This window comes from Vigna unguiculata, chromosome 9, assembly GCF_037176805.1.
Source record: "Vigna unguiculata cultivar grain cowpea cultivar isolate G323 ecotype 2 chromosome 9, ASM3717680v1, whole genome shotgun sequence".
In the NCBI taxonomy this organism is placed as follows: Eukaryota; Viridiplantae; Streptophyta; class Magnoliopsida; order Fabales; family Fabaceae; genus Vigna; species Vigna unguiculata.
Genome location: NC_140800.1, coordinates 35,605,770 through 35,626,271, shown reverse-complemented (window position 1 = coordinate 35,626,271; position 20,502 = coordinate 35,605,770). Strand labels below are relative to the sequence as shown.

The 20,502-nt window shown below is 32.2% G+C and overlaps 1 protein-coding gene and 1 pseudogene across 1 annotated transcript; both read left to right on the top strand.

Annotated features, from left to right (window-relative positions):
• Window positions 1–5,065: 5,065 nt before the first annotated feature.
• Window positions 5,066–11,702, top strand: LOC114162143 (wall-associated receptor kinase 2-like). Its single transcript, XM_028045930.2, has 3 exons — window positions 5,066–5,962; window positions 6,682–6,855; window positions 10,110–11,702. Exons 1-3 carry the CDS (start codon window positions 5,089–5,091, stop codon window positions 11,312–11,314), a joined length of 2,253 nt encoding a protein of 750 aa, XP_027901731.1. The 5' UTR covers window positions 5,066–5,088; the 3' UTR covers window positions 11,315–11,702.
• Window positions 11,703–14,709: 3,007 nt separating this feature from the next.
• LOC114162144 (wall-associated receptor kinase 2-like) lies at window positions 14,710–18,621 on the top strand (annotated as a pseudogene).
• The last annotated feature ends 1,881 nt before the right edge of the window (window positions 18,622–20,502 follow it).

Below are 20,502 nucleotides of genomic sequence, written 5' to 3'. Positions count from 1 at the left end.
GCAGCTTGTGCTTTTTATTTATGCATGTCATGGCTTTCGGAGATGTTGTAGTGAAACAAGAGACTGAAAACAAAATCAGATAATTAATTTGGCAAAGTGTGGAGTGCATAAATTTTTTTATTAAGACATGACAATGGTCACCGAGAAAAAATGGGATTAAGGTTTGGACATTGTAGCATCGATTAGGCAAAGTATGCGCAATTGCAGTTGAGAGATTTCTTAGAAACAATAAGCATTTGTAGAACGTGAGAGAGGAGTACAAATTGGGTCTGCCAGGATTTCCCAGAAAAGATAGAAACATTGTGTATAGGTGAGAGAAACTGAGAAACTGGAAAACATGAGACAGTAGTAGACGTTGCCAATAGGCATTTAAGTGTGCCAAGAGTCGTGTGCGTTGGGACTAGAGCGGTTTCAGCGAATTCAGTGACTTTTTGAAAGGAAAGTCACGTAATTTTAATTTATTTTTATGGTTATTCACTTTAATTTTTAAAAAATAAATAATAATAAAAAATAAATTAAATTTACGTAACTTTTTTTACTCTAATCCCATGTTGGAAGATCAGAGTCACACATGCTGGGTTTGTAACCATGTCCGACAATTGCTTCATTTAGCAAAGATTTGAAATTTGCTTATTTTTTTTTTTTATAATTATTCTAGTGAGTTTTGTGGTTGTAAACACTGGTAAAAGTTTCATTTGTGTTCCCTTTAATTATACTATGCATACTATTAATTATTAATTATAGATATGTAAAAACATAATTTTCTCTGTTTATATAAAAAGGTCGTACATTCGTAAGTGATTTTTCTTTTTAGTTTAATTTTTTATATAACAGAGGAAAGATATTTTTTATCTTTTTATTTATTTAAAATTTAATTAAGTTTTAAGTTTTTTATAAATTTGGGTATCTTTAATTGAGTTTTATTATTATTATTATTATTATTATTATTATTATTATTATATTTATTGAATATTTAAAACTTTTATATCTTTCAATTGAATTTGTACAGTTTAATTTTTTTGTTAACTGGACTATTTTTTCCCGTGAACTTGCTTATTTGTCTCTCCACATATTAAAAAAATAAGTAGTCTTGTTATTACTTCAAAATTTGCTATTAATGTAAAATGATGAATGAATTTTATTATTATGACTAGCGTAACACAGGCGCTATCGCGTCTGTGTGTATATATTTTTTAAATATACGTGATATTATATTAGTAGGTGATAATATGATAATGTTATTAAGTTAATATATATATTAGAATTATATTTATTAAAAATAAAGTTAAATATATCATAACAGATAAAAGAATAACCATTAATAAATAAAGAAGAAGCAGAGACATATAATTTTATAAAATTTTTGTAAAAGTAACGGTCAATTTTAAAAAATTTAATAAATTGTTATATTTAAAGGGTAAAATCGATATTTTGAAAAGTGGACATAAAAAGGGGAATCCCCTTTATATATTGTTATAGATTAAAAGCATGTTGAGATAATAAAATCATCAGTTAAAGCGACCAAAGGATTGTACTCGTGATCACCATTTGATGGGATCTTCCGCGATATCCATCATGTTTTCATTGACTGCAACGATTAAAGGATTGTCCTTGTCACCACATTGATGGAATCGTCTTAGTTATTTAACACATTTTCAATAAAAATAAAAATTATTTGTCATTTTACATTTTCACAATATCTTTTTATATTAAACACAAAATCTCACACTTTATAACACCTAAATACAGGTAAGCTAGGTGGTAAAATAAGATAATGATCGTATCACCTAATTAAAAAAAGAATTAAAGAAAAGAAATATTTATCTTAAGTACTCAACTGAAAAATATATACAAATTTTAAGTATTTAATATGAAAAAATCTTAACAAAAACTCAATCCAAAATATCCAAATTTATAAAACTTAACTAAGCATTTATTTAATAAAGTACGGAATATTCATCTTGCATATATCAAATTCTAATTTTAATTTTTTCGATATCAAAGTCAACTTTATTATCATCGAAGGAATTTGGATAAATATTGTAGGGAGACAAATTATATCTTTTATATATAATTTTTTTTAATTAAAAAAGTTTTCATTTCTTCATATCATTTTCTCTATTCAAAACAAATACATATGATAATAGAATTTAAAAAAATAACAATAATATATATGAAAGTATAACATAAAGTTTATCATCAACAATATTATATTAAAACAAATAAAAGTTACCTTCAGTCATAAGTATTGTTTTACGTTCTTTCAGTGACTTAAAAGATTTAAAATCTTCAATAATTGAATCAGAATTAAAGCTCATTGCAATATCCTTTCAATATAAATTATCACAGTGTTTGCTAAAAAATCAACTTCCATCTTATTTATAAACTTGTTCTTGATTATTTTCATTGCAGAAAAAAATCTTTCAATTGTAGTTGTAGAAACTAGAAGAGTCATTATAAGACAAAGTAATCTATCAATCAAGTAGTAAACTTCAAACTTTTTTGTTGTTGTCAAACATGTACACAACTCTTGCATTGTTGATAAATTCTTCAAGTTTGAATCTTGACAAGCATCAATAATGAAATATTGAAGTTGAAAATTCAAATTAATCTTCTCTTGCTCATTGAAATCCATATCCATGGGATAATATTTGTCTACAAAAGTGCAAATTTAATCAATATTAAAAGCTTTATAAGCATTCTTAGGATTTAAAGTATAGCTTAGAATTAACAACTCCATTGCTTGGTCATTAAATTTAATATTTAACTCTTGTGATTGCTTATTAATGATAATAAAGAATATTTCAACTCTTAAATAATGCTCCATAATTTTCTCAAATTATGAATACCCCAAATTAAATTTCAAATTCAAGACTCAATATTTTAAAAAAATTACAACTTTTAAATGATTAGCTTTTCTTACCTTAAAGTAGATTCATAATATTGTTATTCCCTTACACAATTTCAAAGTCTAAAATATCTATATCTCCGAAAAGAAGAGGTTCTATCAACAATTAGAGCATGATTTTATGATCTCTAATGGATAGAGATATGCCTAGAACATAGAAAAGTCACATAAAAACGAAAAACATATTGCTTCAAAAATAGAAAAAGGTAAAAAATAAACTTAGTTAAAAGAAGAAATTGTTTGGTCCAAAATGTTCCTTAACTTCTCAATCTTATTGTGGTACAATTTGATTTTGAAAATAATGAAAAGCTGAAAATAAAAATTGAGATAGAAAGAAAAGGAAAGAAAGAGAGAGAGGTATCAAGGAGAAAAACCAAATAAAGAAGTAAAAGAAATTACATAAGAAGAAATCATGATTTTAATTTTTAAAAAAGCTATTTTAAACTAAATTAATATAAATAAAGTAATAATATGTAAATATATTTTATTTTAAACTAAATTAATATAAATAAAGTAATAATATATAAATATATTTTAAAAAAATATAAAAAAAACGTTGGGGAGCCTTTAGGTCCGTCCGTGTTTACTGGGTCCATTATTTTTCAAATACGGGACTTTGACTTTTTTAAATGTCACATGAAGTTATTTCTTATATTTTTTTTGTTTATTTTGGAGAAGTTTTTTTTTTTATATTTTTTTTTTACAAAATGTAAAAATGAAAAGTATATTCAAAAATACAAAAATAAATTACAAATTTATGGTTTAAGAAAATTACATAAAAATTTTAGCTCAACTAAAAGAAATATATTACTTATAATTTCAATTTCTTTATTATGTATATGAACACTTTTTTTAATTATTATTTTCGTTCCAATAACAAGAATATATTTTTGTTTACTTGGAATTAATTCATTATTTTATTTATGAACATCAGTAGCAATTGGTATTTCTAAGTGTCATCGCGATATGTGAAGGTGAAGAATAAAATTTGAAATCGGATATCATTATCATTTTGGAAGTAGATGAAATTGAATCTCATAAATATTGTAAATGAGGTAAAAAAGTGAGTAATTATAAATGTCAAGAAGGTAGTTATTTATTAAGGCTACGCACTTATGCGATGTCTGTTTGATTCATGCATGCACTTTTTAATCTCGTTCAACAAAACACCATTTAGTTGTTCATAAATGGTCTTAATAAAACAGACATGTACTTCATTTATTTATTAATGAAGGTAAAATTATATTTTGATGCATGATCTTTTCATTTAACTTTATAAAAAAAAGTATGCTTTATAATTATCCATAGAAGGAAAACTTGTTCCTTTAAAAGTCGCCTGAAATATCTTAAAATATATCCAAAATTTTTGCATGAGTTATACCATTTTGATAAAAGATATTTGGAAGTATAAATTGAAGTAGTTGAGATGAGATTATTATTTAGGGTACATATCAACATCCGACGTCTAATACTCTATTTATTTCCTCTATCTCTATACCACAACATCTTATTCAATCCATTATTCATAGAGAAAAACTGGTTGATTGATCTTCCAAGAAGCTCCTTGTTCTCCACCCATCACTCCTTTGTTCGTAGATGATAATCAATAAAACCCAACCACTTCGATGGATGATATCCAATAATTAATCAAAATGTTAATAATTAATATACCTCATGCTAGCCAAATCACACATAAGAAGATGTAAAAGTAGATGAAGCGACGATATAAAATAAAGTAGAGGGAGGATATGAAAAAACAATAAAACATAATCTAACTTCATTATAGAAAAAACATGTACAATTATATTATCCTTATTTTTTAAAATTTTGTATGTAGTTATTTCCTCTAATTCTAACGATTATAGTGTATACAAAAAATGCAGCTTAGGAAAATAAATTGGAAGGGTGAATCATTGACCCCGAGTCTTCCCTTCCCTACCATTTAAAAAATATATATATATATATATATATATATATATATATATATATATATATATATATATATATATTTTCTCATCTTTTGACAACATTTAATGCATTAGGAAACCATTGGAAGGGGCAATTGAACCTATCATTGATCCCAAGTCTTTCTGTCATTCATTCGATATACTTAGTAGATGATCGGATCACACTTATGACTAAATTAAGTTGAAAGAAAAAAAAAAAAAAACAGGGGGAAGATGGGTGTCCATTTAAATCAGCTGCTACTCGTTGTGCTCCTGACTGCTGCAGCAGCAGCTAAAACTCAACCTATGTCAAAGCCAAACTGTCCAACAAAGTGTGGCAATGTTAGCATTCCATTTCCCTTTGGTCTGACTGAGCTCTGTTCTCTCAACACCTCATTTCTCATCACTTGCAACAAAACCCTTTCACAACCAATTCCATTCTTGAAAATTGATCCAAGGGTGCGGCTGCTGGACATCTCACTCGACGGCCAACTGCACGTTTCATTGCCAGTTGTTACAAGTTGCGTCGATAACAAGACTGGTGAATCAGGCGGCTATTTCTACTTCCGCTTCAACCTCAAACCTTTTCACCTATCATCCAAGCAAAACAAGTTAACTGTATTGGGCGCTATCACGGCAGGAGCAGTACATGATGAAGATTCAACAGCATACGCTCCCACTTATTGCGTCTCCATGTACAGCAACATTCACAACATACATTACGACTCATGCTCCGGCACTTTTTGTTGCCAGACTCCAATTCAACATAGGCTATCGGAATTCGTCTACGTTTGTGGTTCAAATATTATGCAAGATAACTACACCAAGCCGTTTGAGTCCTACCCATGTGGTTATACATTTCTGGTTAAGGACGGAGCCTACGATTTCTCAATCACAGATCTGATCAATTTTAACAGAAGCAACACGTTTCCTGTGGTTGTGGATTGGGCAGTGGGGAACACGTGCCAAGCTGCTCAGAAGAATGCTTCAAGCTATGAGTGTAAGTCAAAGTACAGTGAATGTCACAATGCAAAGGTGGGACCTGGTTACCATTGTAAATGCTCCGCTGGTTTTCGAGGAAATCCTTACCTACCAGATGGCTGTCAAGGTCTGTAAATGCTCCGCTCATTTTTTATGTCTTTTTATATTACAATCAATTTTATAAAACAACCTTTATTATGATTTTTTATTCTCTACAGAATCTTTGTGCACTAATTTTTATTTTGTGACTTTAAAATACATTGGATACTGATTTTGATAATGTTGATAAAAAATTACCACAAAAAAAAAAATCATCTAGACTCTTTTATTAGTTACTTCAAATTTGATGCATAGAATAATAAAAAAGCTATTACATTAACTATTTATTTGAGGATAAAATTTAAATAACAAACTTGTTTTTGTTTTGTGTTAAAACATCACTTATTTCGAAACCGGAGAGCTAATTATTTTGTATTTCTTTTTCCAACTTACTATTTATAATGTTCTAACCAAAAAGGTATTACATCCAACAACTCAGAACATTCAAATTGTTTTACCTTCTCCGGATCATTTTTTACCTTTATAAAGTCTTCTTCATGTAGCCTTGATCTTAAAAGTATTCCCTCCTTTTATATTTTCTACAAAATCCGTAGTCATGTTTTTAATAATAGATAGTTATATCCAATCGGTAAATATTCTTAGCATCTGACCAAATGATTCAACCGGTATTGAGCCTAACAGAAGTGGATAAAGCCTAGCGATCCAATCAACAACTGTAAAAATTAATGACGAACTATAAACAAATTTTTAACATTTCTTTTTTTAAAATCGTCAATTATTTTTCAGATGTTGATGAATGCGCTGAGGAATCCCACGACTGTATAAAGGGGAGATCAACATGCAGCAACAGTCAAGAAGGGAGCTACAGTTGTTTTTGTCCAAAGGGGTATGAAGGAGATGGGAAAAATAATGGAAACGGATGTGTTATCAGCAGTAACCGCAAAATCATAATAGGTTTCAGTAAGTATACTTTTGTCTGTCAAAACATTCTATTCCGCACTACAAGCTTAATGTTAGCACTTGTAAGACAATAATTCTATAATCTTGTGAACAAACTTTATTCACCTCTTGTTGTTATATTTGTTCTTACAATACATTATATTTATAGACCCACATTTCTTCATCATTGTACTCTCAATGGCTATAAACGGCTATAAACAGCTAACTCATTAACTACATAGACTCCAACGGCTAGTGCATTAACCACTCACAACAGCTAGTTTCTTACAACGACTAGTTACCTATAGTGGTTAATATATTTAAGTTTATTAAAAACCCAACAAAACTCCCCCTTAAACTTAAATGCTTCTTTTATTCTCCATCTTTGTTTCTTTATTCTTCATCATGGCTTCCAACGTGCAGTAACTGTGCAATAACTCTTCCTCACATTATGCTTGTCCCTTTCATGAGTAGTTAAGTTCTTCGCTTTCTTCATGACTGACTTCCCTTTCACTTTATCTATGGTCGACTTGTACTTCGCTTTCCCTGTGACTAACTTGTTCTCTGCTCTTTCAGTTTTTGCATCCTTACTGGCAAACTTGTTCTTCTCTTTGGCCGACTTGTTACTCATTGGGTTCCTTGTCTTTGTGACCGACTTGTCCTTAACTGAGTTCTTGTCAATAGGCCGACTTCTTTTTGAAAGATCAGACCACACCCACGTATTGTTGTGCTTAATCTCCTCAATCTCCGTATTCATTTCAAGTCGCCACTTCTCATCTTGCACCTCTAGTGCAACTCTCAGATCCTTCTCAACTTGTAACTGTTCTTGCAAGCTTGAAACATCTTCTTCAAATTCCAAGCGCCGCTTTTGCAAAGCCTGTTTCCTTCTCTCTATGCTTTCTTGTAGAATTAAATTGTCTCTAACCTCCTTTTCAATACTTTGTTGCAAGTCTCTTTTTTCAATCTCTAACCTTTGGATTAGAAGTTCTTCTTCTTCAAATTCTGAGCTATTCATGCTTTTCACGTGCTCCACCGAGCTATCTGAGTAATCTACTTGCCCCACCGAGCTATCTGAGTAATCCACTTGCCCCACCAACTTATCCGAGCTATGTAGGCGTTCCACCAAGTTAATCGAGTTGGCCTCATGCTCCACCATGGTGTCCAGGGTATCTACATGCTCCACCACCCTATGTGGGCTATCTGCATGTCTCACCAGCCTATGCAACCTACTCGGTTGAGTTGCCGACCTATCCACGCTACTCGACTGTCTTGTCGAGTTAACAATGATACTTAGCCTTCTTGCTGAACTCTCCATGCTACTTGGTCTTCTTGTCGAGTTCACCACTTGCTTATGCTCAGCTCCCGAGCTACGCGCCATCATCAACAATGTTGCTTCTTCTTCAACATCTTTTGTGAGGTTGATCGTCTCTTCATTTCTACTTTCAGATCTACAATCTTTGGCAAAATGTCCAGACTTACCACACCTGAAACACTTGCCCGAGTAGCACTCCTTTGCATAGTGACCATACTTGCCACACTTGAAGCACTCAAAATTTGAGTTGCTTGATTGACCTCCTCTCCATGGACCTCGTCCTCTTCCGTGCCAATTTTGTTGACCGGATTTTTCTTTCTCTTCTTGTCCTCGGCTTCTACCACCAGGACCGCTTCTTATACCTCCTCGATATCGTCGTCTACCTTAGTGTTCTGAGCTTTCTCATCTTTAATTGACATCTTTGTTTGGAGTAATTGATCAAGTGGCTCAACCTTCTTCTTCTTTCGCTGCTCATGCGCCTCAAGGGACCCGGCAAGCTCTTCAACCGTGAGCATTGACAAGTCCTTGGACTCTTCAATCGCGCACACCACGTTCTCAAAGTCATCCATTAGAGACCTCATAATCTTTTCCACAACTCGGCTAGCGGGCAACGTCTCTCCATTTCTACTAAGTTGATTCGCCACAGTTTCAACCCGAGTAATATACTCGGCTACTCCTTCGGTCTCTTTCATCCTCATGTTCTCTAGTTCGCCTCTAAGTGTTTGAAGTCGCACCTGCTTCACTCGGTCATCTCCCTTATACGCCTTCTCCAAAATATCTCACGCTTCTTTTGAAGATTTGACACTTGCAATCTTCTCAAAGCCAGAGTCGTCCACAGCTTGGTACAAGATGTACAAAGCTGCCTTGTGCTTCACACGTGCGTCTTTCAGCACTTTCAATTGGGCCTTTGACCAACCTGTAGTGTTGGCTGGTTCATCGAAACCATCTTCAACCACCTCCCAATTTTCTTGGGATAATTTTGAGACTCCAATTGTCATAGTTGACAGCCTTTGTCAACTTGGGTAGAGAAATACTATTTGTAAGACTGGCCATCTCACTCTCTTATTTTTTCTCAAACACTTAGCTCTCTTTTTTCAAGCACTCAAGCTCTCTGGCTCTCTCTCTTTTCCACTCAGACACTCAAGCTAACTGGCTCTGATACCACTTTGTTAGCACTTTGTTAGACAACAACTCTATAATCTTGTGAACAAACTTTATTCACCTCTTGTTGTTGTTATATTTGTTCTTACAATACATTATATTTATAGACCCACATTTCCTCACCATTGTACTCTCAACGGCTATAAACGGCTAACTCATTAACTACCTAGACTCCAACGACTAGTACATTAACCACTCACAACGGCTAGTTTCTTACAACGGCTAGTTACCTATAGTGGTTAATACATTTAAGTTTATTAAAAACCCAACACTTAACAGGGGCTACTATTACAATATAATATTGCTCAAAGAAATTTCATTGGTTTGAAAAGTGATTTTACTATAAAGTACATCTTTCTATATACATATGTTTTATGTTAATTACTAGATACTAGATGACATCTAAATAGATTAACACTATTTCATTTCAGTATTCTATTCATATCACACAAAGTGCATGACCTTTTGTTTCAGGAACTGTTCAACCACCCCTTTGAATAATTCTCTAGATCTATTGTTTTCAATTATCTAATAAATCACTAAATAAAAGCATTAAATTCTCTAGATCTATTGTTTTGAAATGATCTCTTTCCCTTCATTTCAAAACATATATCAGCTCTTCTAAATTTGAATATTTCCGTTGCATTAAATTACAATAGTCTTGTCCTTTGTCTGTATATATGCCTTGCATCAAGTATGAAATATCTGAACAATAAGGCGCTTTTCACAAAATGTTTCATCAGCAACTGAACATACAACAACATCAGAGAGAAAGTAATTGTTTGGACTTATCGATGTTCAGGTGTGAGTGGAAGTATCTTGGCACTGCTGGGGGGAACCTTATACGTGTACTGCACATTAAAGAAAAGAAAACTCAACAAAGTTAAAGAACATTTTTTTCAACTAAACGGTGGTCTGTTATTACAGCAACAGATAGGCAGGTACAGTGGATCAAATGAATTGACAAAAATCTTTACTGTGGAAGAACTAAAAGAGGCCACCAACAATTTCAATGAAGAGATGGTCTTAGGCGAAGGCGGGCAGGGAACAGTTTACAAAGGAATATTACCTGATAATAGAACTGTAGCAATAAAAAAGTCGAGAATTAGTGACCCAAACCAAATTGAGCATTTCATCAATGAGGTGATTCTGCTTTGTCAAATCAACCATAGAAATGTGGTGAAACTCTTGGGGTGTTGTTTAGAGACAGAGGTTCCCTTACTTGTTTATGAATTCGTTCCCAATGGAACTGTTTACGACCATCTCCACGATCAAACCAAATCTTTAAGACTTACATGGAAAAGAAGATTACAAATAGCAGTTGAAACTTCTGGGGCCCTGGCATACTTGCATTCTGCTACCAATGCACCAATCGTACACAGAGATGTGAAAACTTCAAACATACTACTTGATCACAATCTCACTGCAAAGATTTCTGATTTTGGAGCTTCAAAGATTATTCCTCTTGATCGAACACAGTTAACGACTTTGGTGATGGGGACACTGGGATATCTTGACCCACAATACTTCCACTCAAGCCAGTTAACAGAGAAAAGTGATGTGTATAGTTTTGGAGTTGTCCTAGTCGAACTGCTGACAGGAGAGAAAGCAATCTCTTTTGAAAGGCCAGAGGCTTATAGAAATCTTGCGGTTCACTTCCTTTCTTCAATGAATGATGGTCGGTTACTTGACATTATGGATGGCAGCATAATAGATGAGGCAAATGTTGAGCAACTAACGGATGTTGCAAACATAGCAAGGCATTGTTTAAGGTTGAAGGGGGAGGAAAGGCCCACCATGAGAGAAGTGGCAATGGAACTTGAAGGAATAAACACTGTGGAGAAGCACCAATGGGAAAAGGTAAACTTGTCATCAGAGGAGACTGAAACTCTTCTCAAAGCAACACCGTCATCTTCTTTTAGTGTAGATGGTGTTAACAGAAGAAGCATGCATTCTGGCTCTGATACTTTGAACCGAATTTCCTTGTCCTTAACTAGTGGAAGGTGATTACCTGATATTTATTATAATAAGGAAAATGATAGGTTAACAAAGTTTGCTTATAATAATTCATAAGACTGTCGTTATTCAAGACTAGAGGCCAATCAATAATCAGAGTAATGAACTTTATATATTGTAGGTTGTATTCACTTTTTTCATTGCACAATGTCTCATTATTTTATGATTAAATGTTGTGTACCATTGATAGACTTGTCAATTAATTCATCCAGATTCTGTGCGGAGTTGGTGAATGGTTTCTCATGTTATATTAGTCTTACAATTAATATTTAAGTGGAAACTGTGGTTTGGATGAAATGTAATGTGGAATATGAGATGTTTTTTCTATAAAATTTATCTCTAAAATTTAATTAATTTATTGGCAGGAAATTTTGTGCGAGGAGTTGATGTATGTTTTCTTAAAGTTATATTGGATTTACTTTACAATTAACGTGAAACTGTGTCATTGTTAACCTCCTAGTCGCATAAGAAATTAACGAAAATCTCAATCTCTAATGTAGTAAAGTAATAATTGGGGTACAGGTATCTGGAGTCTGTAAATCTGTTTTAATGATGGGAGAAATAAATTTAACATTATATCTATACTATAGTAAACCTAAACCTAAAACTAATCTAAATGTAATGCACAAACCTAAACACTAGACAAAAATTACTTCTAAAATTGAATGCACGAGTTACAACGTGAACAAGATGCTATGATATGTGAAAACTAATTCTAAAGCATGGAAATGGTATTTAAACACTTAGAATGCAAGACAATATGCAAAGAAACATGTTATAAAAATTAAAACTCCCTAAAAACAATGCAAAGATCCTAAAATGAAAACTATTTGATTAAATGCCAAAGAGAGAACTGAAAATGCACAAGGTGTTTAACAAAATGACTAAGTGAACTAAAAATGTGATTGATGTAGTGGAACTGCTTGGAACAAGTTTATACACCTAAAATAATGTATGATATGATTGCACAACTTTTAAACTACTAAAATGCACAAAATCATCCTTTAAACCAGATTTGGCAGTAAAGCCAGGGTGTATCAACGTGACAGTGCAGAATTTTGCTTTGTTATACAAATTTTTTTAGGTGCAATGCAATGAGTAGAAACATGATTAAATATGCAAACAAGTGTAAAACATTACTAATTGAAAATTAAACCAAGAATTAATAAAAACAACAAGTGCAGACCAAACTTCCTAAAATTGAGAAAATCACCTAACTAGAAAACTTAACTCAATTGTAAGAACTGAAAACTAAGAACTAAAATTGTAATTGAGTTCAAAGGCATGAATCTAAAATATGAAACAGTAATCAAAACTTGAATTAAGCATCGGGAATCAAAATTCACTATTCAAACCAAACAAAAGCTGGTGGCAATAAAACTAATGAGAATTAACTACCCAAGTGCAAAATCTGGAAATCTGAGAAAGAATTGGAATTAAACGCTTTGAACAACTTTTAAATAATTAGAATGAATTGTTGAAAGTAAAATCAGACTAGAAACAAAGTGTTGAATTGTAAATCAAAATTGAAACTAGAAATTAAAGAAAGCATCATGAAGGCAATATCGTATAAAGTGTAAAATCTATCTACACCAGAATTTCAATGTTGAATTACTTGGTTTCGCTCTTGCTAGCCAAGGATATTTTTGACTCTTAATGTATTGGAAGTCACTTTGTACTCACCAGAGTTCAGCATGAATCCATAACTGAGTCTAGTTAAAGTGCAAAAGTGAGAACCAAGTTTTCAATTGAAAATTGGAGTTTTAATGTAGAAGGAAGAAAACATTTGTAAAAGCACTAAATCTTAAACATGCAAGAATGTAAAGGCATAAATGTAACGCAAGAACATTAAAGAAATCTATAAAAGTGTTTTGTCTAAATAACTTGTAATCAAAACAAGTTATTTAGAAAATGAAGGAGATTTAATTGCAAACAATTTAAATACAAAGCATTTCAATGTCTGAACATTATTGAAATGATCCATCCAAACACAAGGTAAATTTTTTTATATTTGTCTTGTTCTCGTTACAACCATTTGAATGGATGTTTTTCGTAAGTGGGAGATATAAAAATTTTCTAACTTAGAGTAATGTTTACTTTTATGAGTATTCTTAGTGAAAACACAAACCTAAAACTTAAAGAAAATATACCATTTGTCTTGAGTAATTTTTTCATACTTGATTTGATTGTAAATTCGGAAGATTAACCTATATGTTTAAAATAGAATTTTTCATTTGACATGATTCGTGACTGTTTCATTTTTTTTAGGAGATTGTACAGTTCCTATTGATGATTCTTTCCCTTGGTATATGTTAATATAAAATAAATTGACCCAGAATAAATTTTGAAATTACTTAGTTTTGTTCAGTAATGCAAGAGAATAAGCGTAAGAATGTGAGTGCAAATTTGTTTCCTTCTTTAACTTCTAAACTTATTTTTATTTGAGTTTTGTACTTTAAAATATTATTTTAATTAGGATTTATTTTAAATTTTCTAATTTAATTTGAGATATAAAAAGGTGTTAAAAACAATTTTTTAGCTGCAAAAATATATATATATATATATATATATATATATTTTAATTATATTAGAAAATATAAACATAATTTGCCAAATCTTTTTCAGATAGATCAAAATTTTAAAATCTTTGTTTGATAGTGATGTTTTCTCTTATAATTCAAAGAAACAAAATGGGATGACTTAAACCACATCTAAAGTTGAGTATAAATTAACTGCAGTAGCTAACTTATAAAAGTTTTGTATGATATGGGACAACTGCGTAATGAATCTAAATGAATAATAAATCCATCATTACTATAGCAAAGAATCTTATTGAGAGTGTGGTAGAACAGAGTACATTAAGATGAAATATTATACCACTAAAGAGGTTTTGAAATCAAAGGAAATTAGTATATGATAGATTGTGATTCAAAAAACCATATTGCATACATAAATGACCAAACGTTTCAAGTTCAAATTTAAATTCTTAAGATCAAAGCTTGAAATATCTAAAAAAAAATCTCAAAAAGAGAAATGCGAGAAATTAAGACTTTTTGTAAATACTTTAAAATTTTAATTCTTGTTCGTTTTTATGTACTTAGGTTAAACTTAATGATATAACCTTATTTTATGTGAAAGTTGACTTAATGAAAAGGAGTTGTGATATTTATTTTATAGATTTACCAGTCTCTTCTCATATAAAATACAGATAATCATTTCATAACAGATAACTTATTGCACTCAACAGTTGAAGATGATTATTTTTTCTTTCTTCCAGTGTGCAACTTCACAAAAATACTCTTTGTTTGTTTTTTCCTGGTTTTACAACTCTGTAGTGCTTTCTCATTTCATAACACTTAATTAAGTTGAAAGAAAAGCAGGTGGAGATGGTTGTCCATTTAAAGCAGATGCTACTTGTAGTGCTCCTGAGTGCAGCAGCATCAGCTAAAACTGAACCTGTGTCAAAGCCAAACTGTCCATCAAAGTGTGGCAACGTTACCATTCCCTTTCCCTTTGGCCTCACAGAGGCATGTTCTCTCAACACCTCATTTCTCATCACTTGCAACCAAACTCTTTCACCACCAATTCCATTCTTGAATACTACTGATCAAAAGGTGCGGGTGCTGAACATCTCACTCGACGGCAACCTGCACGTTTCATTCCCAGCTGCCACACGTTGCGTCGATAACAAGACTGGTGAATCAGACAACGAAAATTGGATCTTCAAGTTCAACCTCACACCTTTTCACATATCATCCAAGCAAAACAAGTTAACTGTATTGGGCTCTGACACGGCAGGAGTAGTATCTGAAGTAGATTCAACATCCAGAAAACTATACGTTACTACTGCGTGTGTGTCTGTGTACAGTGGCCTTGAGAAGGAACCAACCAATGACGACTCATGCTCCGGCAATTTTTGTTGCCAGACTCCAATTCAACAAAGGCTATCGGAATTCATCTATTATTGTTCTGCAAATATCTTCAACAGTAACTTCACCCAGCCATTTCAGTCCTACCCATGTGGTTATGCATTTCTGGTTAAAGAGGGAGCCTACAATTTCTCCATGGCAGACCTCGTCAATTTTTACAGCAGCAACAACACGTTTCCTGTGGTTATGGATTGGACAGTGGGGAACACGTGCCTAGATGCTCAGAATAATGCTTCAAGTTATGCGTGCAAGGCAAAGTACAGTGAATGTCGCAATGCAGAGGTGGGATCTGGTTACCACTGTCAATGCTCCACTGGTTTTCGGGGAAACCCTTACCTACCTCATGGTTGTCAAGGTATTCCTCCTTTAAAAATAAATCATATTCAGTGTGTTTTTATTTAAGAATCAATTTTATAAAATTGCTTTTTTTAGTTACTTGAAAATTGATATCAAGTTTAAAAGTTAATGACCAGATTGTGCACATTTTAGATGTTGATGAATGCACTGAGGCATCTCACGACTGTTTAAAGGGTAGATCAATATGCAGCAACACAATAGGGAGCTACAGTTGTTCTTGTCCAAAGGGATATGAAGGAGACGGAAAAATTAGTGGAAGCGGATGTGTGATCAGCAGTAACCGCAAATTCATAATTTCTTTCGGTAAGTATACTATTTTATGTTAAAACATTACATAAGATTAACAAGTCCTACTATTACAATATAATATTGTTGAAAGAAATATGGCATAAATAACAATATCATAAGACAAAGTTGTCAAAATGTAGTAGTCAAAATATTATTATCTTAACTAGAACTGTCAAATGGGTTGGAACCTGCTAGTCAACCCGGCTCACCACGGGTTTGGGTCAGGTTGGGTTAAAATTTTCTTACAATTCTCAATACGTTGATTTTTTGACCCGGCTCATTTAGAACCCGGATCATCCGGGTTGAACCCGTTGTGAGCTGGGTTGGCTCACCAACCCGCACATAAAAGGGTCACACAAGTGTTTTTATTTATTTTTATTAAGTTGGGCTTTACATTTGGGTCATGTTAGGTTATTTTTTTATCCAACACATAAATAATTTGTATTTTCTTTTGTTTTGGTTTGTATTTGAATTGTATTAAAGTTTATTTAGATTTTAATTAGAATTACAATTTAGTTTTGACTGAAAAAAAATAAAAAAATAATTTTTTTTTAATTAAGTGAACCCCTGAGCCAACCCGTTTAACCCGTCAACTCGTAGTGGACCGGGCCGGGTTCGAATTTTGTTGGCTCGTTAGAAAGTGAGCTGGGTTAAATTGGTTCACTAAATTATCAACCCGTGGTGAATCAAACTGGATCAGACTAATTTAGATGTTTTGACAGCTCTAATCCTAACATAAGTACATATTTCTTTTGTTAGTTTAAATTCCTATTTTTAAGCTGATTTAGGTAAAATTTCTTTTACATATATACATAGAATAGAATAGTAGAGATCAAAGTTACTTTAAAAATAATTCTAAATTATTTACTTCACTCTCAATAAATATTTTTAAAATTTAAACTAAATTTAAAGAAAATAAGCAATAAAGAATAACTCTTTTGACATTAATATTCTAAAGAATTTTTTAATATTAAAATTCATTCAAAGATTTATATTTCCATCATATGGTATATTATTTTTTCCATGTATATCCACATAAATAAATTGAAATTCTTATTCTATATATAAACCAAAAAAAAAAATCCAATTCTATCTATATATCTTTTTAATATTAATTCCTATATGACGTCTAAATAGATTAATGGTATTTAACTTCAGTGGTCTATTCACCTCACATAGTGGACCAGGAATTTTTGTTTCAAGAACTGTTCAATCACCTCTTCTCTTTAGTCTTCCGGGTTTCGAATAATTCTCTAGATCTGTTGTTTTCAATTATCTAATAAATCACTAAAAAATATACTCTCTTTCCCTTCATTTAGAAACATATATGACCTCTTCTCAATTTGAATCTTTCTATTGCACTAAATTACAATAGTTTTGTCCTTTGTCTGTATACTTCAAGTTGAGTTGGTCCATGCATCATGTATGAAATATCTGAACAATAAGGCGCTTTTTATTAAATGTTACATCAGCAACTGAGCATACATCATAGAGAAAATAATTGTTTGCACTTATCGACGTTCAGGTGTGAGTGGAAGTATATTGGCACTGCTGGGGGAACCTTATATCTGTGTTGTACATTAAAGAAAAGAAAACTCAACAAACTTAAAGAACACTTTTTTCAACTAAACGGTGGCCTATTGTTACAGCAACAGATAAGCAGGTTTTGTGGATCAAATGAATTGACGAAAGTCTTTACTGTGGAAGAACTAAAAGAGGCCACCAACAATTTCAGTGAAGAGATGGTCTTAGGCGCAGGTGGGGAGGGAACAGTTTGCAAAGGAATATTACCTGATAATAGAACTGTAGCAATTAAAAAGTCGAGAATTAGTAACCCAAACCAAATTGAGCATTTCATCAATGAGGTGATTCTGCTTTGTCAAATTAACCATAGAAATGTGGTGAAACTCTTGGGATGTTGTTTAGAGACAGAGGTTCCCTTACTTGTTTATGAATTCGTTCCCAATGGAACTGTTTACGAACATCTCCACGATCAAACAAAATCTTTAAGACTTACATGGAAAAGAAGATTACAAATAGCAGTTGAAACTGGTGGGGCCCTGGCTTACTTGCATTCTGCTACCCATGCACCAATCGTACATAGAGATGTGAAAACTTCAAACATACTACTTGATCACAATCTGACTGCAAAGGTTTCTGATTTTGGAGCTTCAAAGATTATTCCTCTTGATCGAACACAGTTAACGACTTTGGTGATGGGGACACTGGGATATCTTGACCCACAATACTTCCACTCAAGCCAGTTAACAGAGTGATGTGTATAGTTTTGGAGTTGTCCTAGTCGAACTGCTAACAGGAGAGAAGGCACTCTCTTTTGAAAGGCCAGAGGCCCATAGAAACCTAGCGATTCACTTCCTTTCTTCAATGAATGAGGGTCGGTTACTTAGCATTGTCGATTGCCGCATAATAGATGAGGCAAATGTTGAGCAACTAATGGGTGTTGCAAATATTGCAAGGCATTGTTTAAGGTTGAAGGGGGAGGAAAGACCCACCATGAGAGAAGTGGCCATGGAACTTGAAGAAATCAACATTGTGGAGAAGCACCAATGGGAAACAATCAACTTGTCATCAGAGGAGACTGAAACTCTTCTCAAAGCAACACCATCATCTTCTTTTAGGGTAGATGGTGTTAACAGAGGAAGCATGCATTCTGGCTCTGATATTTTAAACCGAATTTCTTTTTCCTTAACTAGTGGAAGATGATTTCCCAAGACTGTTATTATTCAAGACTAGAGGGAAATCAACATTCAGAGTAATGGATGTGATATATTGTACGTGTATTCTCTTTCTAAGTTGCACAATGTGTCATTATTTTTATGATTAAATGTTGTGTACTATTGATAGACTTTTTAGTTAATTCATCCAGGGTTCTGTGCGGATTTGGTGAATGGTTTCTCAGGTTATATTGGTTTTTCAATTAATATTCAAATCTGTTGGGATGAAATATAGTGTGGAATATGATATGCTTTTTCTGTAAAAGTTATCACTAATATTTAATTAATTTATTTGCTAGAATTTTTTTGGAGTTGATGAATGTTTTCTCAAGTTTACTTCACAGCTAACGTTAAATTTTGTGATGAAAGGGTTTGTCAAAGGTATTTGATAGTTTACATTCATTATAGATTGTTAGGGGGTTGTTGATGAAAATCTTAGTTATCTTCATTTGTACGTGAGTGATGGATTTCGACTAATATTGCGGATTACCAAAAAGTAGCATCGAATACACGAGGGATGTTATTCAAATTGGTAAAGTTCATCTAGTACGATTGGGGATTTTGTATGTGTGGATAAAATTCGGGTAAGAAATAAATATTGTAAATGGATATCCGTTAAGTAATGGGTACGAATATTTTTAATACGCGCACGTTAACGGGACGGGTACAAGTATCATAATATCTGTATCCCGTGGATACCATATCTGCTATATTCTAATTTAAATTAAAAAAAAATCATAATTAAAATATTAACATATTGATTTTGAATGAGTTGTTTTTTTACCAATTAGTTTTTTAAAAAATCATTTTTTTGTAAATTGTCTTTCAACACTATTGAAATGAGTTATTTGGACTTTGTTTAAAATTTATGAATGTTATGTATTGTATTTTATTTGAATTTACGATTAAAATATGTTGTTAAATATTTATTTTTATTTTTTTGTTAATACCCGCGAGTACCCGTGAATATTAAAAATTTATGCGGGTACCCGCATAACGGATATCCGACAAATATAGGTATAGGTACGAGATATTTATCCAGCAGGTAGTTATTTCTCTATCTTACCCGCTCTCCGTTGACATCCATAAATATAACGTACAATATTTAGAAATGTTAGGGGATTACTCGAATGCTACAAAGTGGTAAAAAAACTATAAAAGAATTCATTTGTGTCATCTTTTGGGAAAAGAGACATTAAGATTATAATTTACATATTAAATATCGGATAAACAATTAATTTAGTACAATAAACATTAATATATTTTACTTTTAGTTTAATAAGAAAAAAAATTACAACCTCAATACACAATTTAACATGATATTTAGTGATTATCACATGTGGTTATTAAATAGAAAATTAAAATTAATATACAATTGACTTTAAAGGAACCTTTTCTTTTTTCTTTAAAATTTAAAAAATCTTTACACATCCTAAATAATAATCGGAGTTGGAACCATCAGATTTTGTCTACATGATGAAATTAAGAGAGTATTTGACGAAGATAGGTTTATACCTAGCTTGAACCGCAACCTCATATTTCTTGGTGAGCTAGAAAAGAAGGGATATATGTTCAAAGGTGAGAGGAGAGTGTAGAAGGTGTTAAGGGGTCCATGAAGGGTGTTAGAAAGAATGACCCATATATATGCCTTGGAAGGTGTTGTAGCATATGAGTCGGCATCTATTGCTGAGTAGGTCATGTTAATGCCCTTTCTCGCATAAGGTTCTAACAAAAGTCTCAATTTCTCCCTGTGTATAGAAAGATAACCAAAGTGTCAATACAAGGAATTGTATAATTTGTAGCTAGAGTTGTATCCAATTATCACCCTAAAAATTAAACAAACAATGAGGGAAAGAGAAAAAAAAATGTA